The sequence below is a fragment of the Neomonachus schauinslandi genome, chromosome 1 (genome assembly GCF_002201575.2).
Source record: "Neomonachus schauinslandi chromosome 1, ASM220157v2, whole genome shotgun sequence".
Classification (NCBI taxonomy): domain Eukaryota; kingdom Metazoa; phylum Chordata; class Mammalia; order Carnivora; family Phocidae; genus Neomonachus; species Neomonachus schauinslandi.
The window spans coordinates 77,764,610-77,767,477 of NC_058403.1; the positions used below are offsets into that span (position 1 = coordinate 77,764,610).

Here is a 2,868-nt window from a genome sequence, read left to right on the forward strand (position 1 = left end):
CCTACTGGCCAGGAATCTGATAGATACCTTAGAGCTCAGTGAAAAGAACTCTGGTCTTGGAGTGTGGAGATCTTGCCCTAGCTGAAGCTATGCAATATATGGGCCAGAGCATTTCACTACCCATCACTAGACTCAGCAGCTCAAACTCTGAGGTTTATAGATGGTTTCTGAGATCACTTTCCAGCTCCAGGTTTCTAGGCACCAAAATGAAGTCAGTCTCAGTTTTTAAATATTTGGTATATTTTGTCACAGTAGAAAGGCAGGCAGACCAGAAATCTTGTAGCTGCTGAGAAAGAGGGATGGAGGGTGAGGCTAAGGTACTTTCTCCTCCAGTGTAGGGATAAGTGAAATTCTTTTAGAATCCATCACATCTTAATCCCTGAGACTTTTTTACAGAGATAATGGAGAAAGAAATGATTCACTCCTAACATCCACATTCCAGTCTCAAATCCGTTTTTAGAAGAATTATTCTGAATCCCCCCTTCTCACACGCAAATACTTCTGCATTTGTCTGGCCCTCTTAAAATGTTTGATATGATGAGGGACTGAGCTGTCTGGGTACATTTACGTGTCTGCAGCGGTGTGTGATGGAGCATTTGCCTCCTCCGAGGCTGTTTGAGCGTGTGTGTAATTTAGTGTGTGCATGTGCATATGTATGAGTGAAATAATGGACTATGTGTGTGCATAGCAATGACCGAATATAAAAGATTGTATAGATACTGTGGTATGTGTAAAATCATGTGGGCCTGTGCGGCTGCAGGATTATCATTTTTTTCTTTTTTTAAGTAAACCACTTTGGATTGTGTAGCCTCCTCTTACTTCTGTGATTGATTTCACGAGGGTAATGGTGCGTAAAAGCGCTGGTGAGATCTGGGGGCGCCTCCTAGTCTGACGTCAGAGAGAGAGTTTAAAAAGCGGGGAGCCAGTGGAGAGCACACAAGCCGCTTTAGGCGTCGCGAGTTTCAGAGCTATCGCTGCTGCCTGCGGATCCTCTCCTAGAGTTTGACCAACCGTCCTCTCGCTCGGCTTCCCCGGCACCGCCGAGATGCTGTCTTGCCGCCTCCAGTGCGCGCTGGCCGCGCTGTCCATCGTCCTGGCTCTGGGCGGTGTCACCGGCGCGCCCTCGGATCCCCGACTCCGTCAGTTTCTGCAGAAGTCCCTGGCTGCTGCCGCGGGGAAGCAGGTAAGGAGACTTCCTCGACGTCTTCTTTTCCCTCTCCCGAATCCCTCAATCTTCTCTTAGCCTTTACCTTACCCCTTTGGGTGGATTTAGGAGGTGCTCCTGAAGACTTTCGGTGCTTTTCTGGGTCCCTCCGCTCCCAAAGCTCTCAGGAAAACTTTCAAAGTCCAGAATCTCCTCTTACCTCTTTTATTTTTTCTGATCAGCGCAGTCGGTCACAGTTCAGGTAAGTTCTTTGGCATTCAAGAAAATCCCAAGACCCGGGTAGCTGAGCACGAAGGGATGAGGCATCCATCCCCCCGTGTTGAACGCGGAGGTGCTGGCCCAGGTGCTGAAAGCGTGGACCTCTGAAGGCTATCTTCCTCAGCAGTACCTCCCTCCCACGCTGCTAAAGGGCACTCTACAGACAGAGCACAGTATGTTTAAGATTGTGAAAGGTCTCGTTCCCCAGAGTTAACTTAGCAAAAACGGTAAGAACAATTCCAGTTTGTAGCTCATTCAGTTTTGTTGGAACTGAATTAAACAAACTGTTGGCACGGTTTTATCTTTGCAAAACTGTATTAACAATCTACTATTTCTGCGTGTATGTGTGTGTTAAGTCTATAGAGGCAGGAAACTTGCAGAAACATTTGAGTTTTTCAAGCCTTTCTATGTAACTTGGTTATTATAGCAACTACCCTTATTTTTATATCAACTGATTTTAAGTGTGACAAGAGTGCACAGCTATGAAAATTGGGTTTTGGGTGTAGCTGAATCTGCTTTCCAAATTAGGCTTTTTTCATTTCTTTTTCTCTATCATCGTCATCCTCATCCCCCCCTCTCTCTGTCCTTTCTACCCTATACAGGAACTGGCCAAGTACTTCTTGGCGGAGCTGCTGTCTGAACCCAACCAGACAGAGAATGATGCCCTGGAACCTGAAGATTTGTCCCAGGCTGCTGAGCAGGATGAAATGAGGCTGGAACTGCAGAGATCTGCTAACTCAAACCCTGCCATGGCACCCCGAGAACGCAAAGCTGGCTGCAAGAATTTCTTCTGGAAGACTTTCACATCCTGTTAGCTTTATTAATTATTGTTGTCCATATAAGACCTCTGATTCCTTTCCTCCAAACCTCATCCCTCTTCCTTAATCCCCCAGTCCTCAGCAAGACCCTTGCATTAGAAACTGAAGACTGTAAATACAAAATAAAATTATGGTGAAATTATGAAAAACAAGAATTTGATTTCTCATTGTGTATCTTTTTGTTCAATAATATGGAATTAGCTTCAGTTGTGATTTCAGTAAAGTTACTTGAGATAGGCACTCCAAATCTCACAGACATACTATTTAAAATTCCCTGTGGTAATAAAGGTTCTGTCCTAAATGGAAACACTTATAGTTTGGGTCATTTCAATCTGAAATAATTTCAAATAACTCTATGAATTCTAACTTAATCCAATGGTAATTATAGGGAAAGGCTGCCACAAATATCAATTACATATTAAATACACTTAAAATTAGATATTGAAACGAATATTTATGGGTAAGTGGGTAAGCAGGCTGAAATGTCCAACTATCCACCAGGCTAATATGTAAAATATATGAAAAATGGAAGGGAAAAATCATTTAGAAGCTGAAGGAAAGAAGCTGGCTTAAATAGCTAAAATGAAGTTCTGAGCCTTTAAAAATTGTTTCTTATTTGTGGACATT

General features: G+C 43.5%; 1 protein-coding gene across 1 annotated transcript; it reads left to right on the top strand.

Moving 5' to 3' along the window:
• Window positions 1-934: 934 nt before the first annotated feature.
• SST (somatostatin) lies at window positions 935-2,390 on the top strand. Its single transcript, XM_021692510.2, has 2 exons — window positions 935-1,183; window positions 2,026-2,390. The coding sequence occupies exons 1-2, from the start codon at window positions 1,046-1,048 to the stop codon at window positions 2,236-2,238; spliced, it is 351 nt and encodes a 116-aa protein (XP_021548185.1). The 5' UTR covers window positions 935-1,045; the 3' UTR covers window positions 2,239-2,390.
• The last annotated feature ends 478 nt before the right edge of the window (window positions 2,391-2,868 follow it).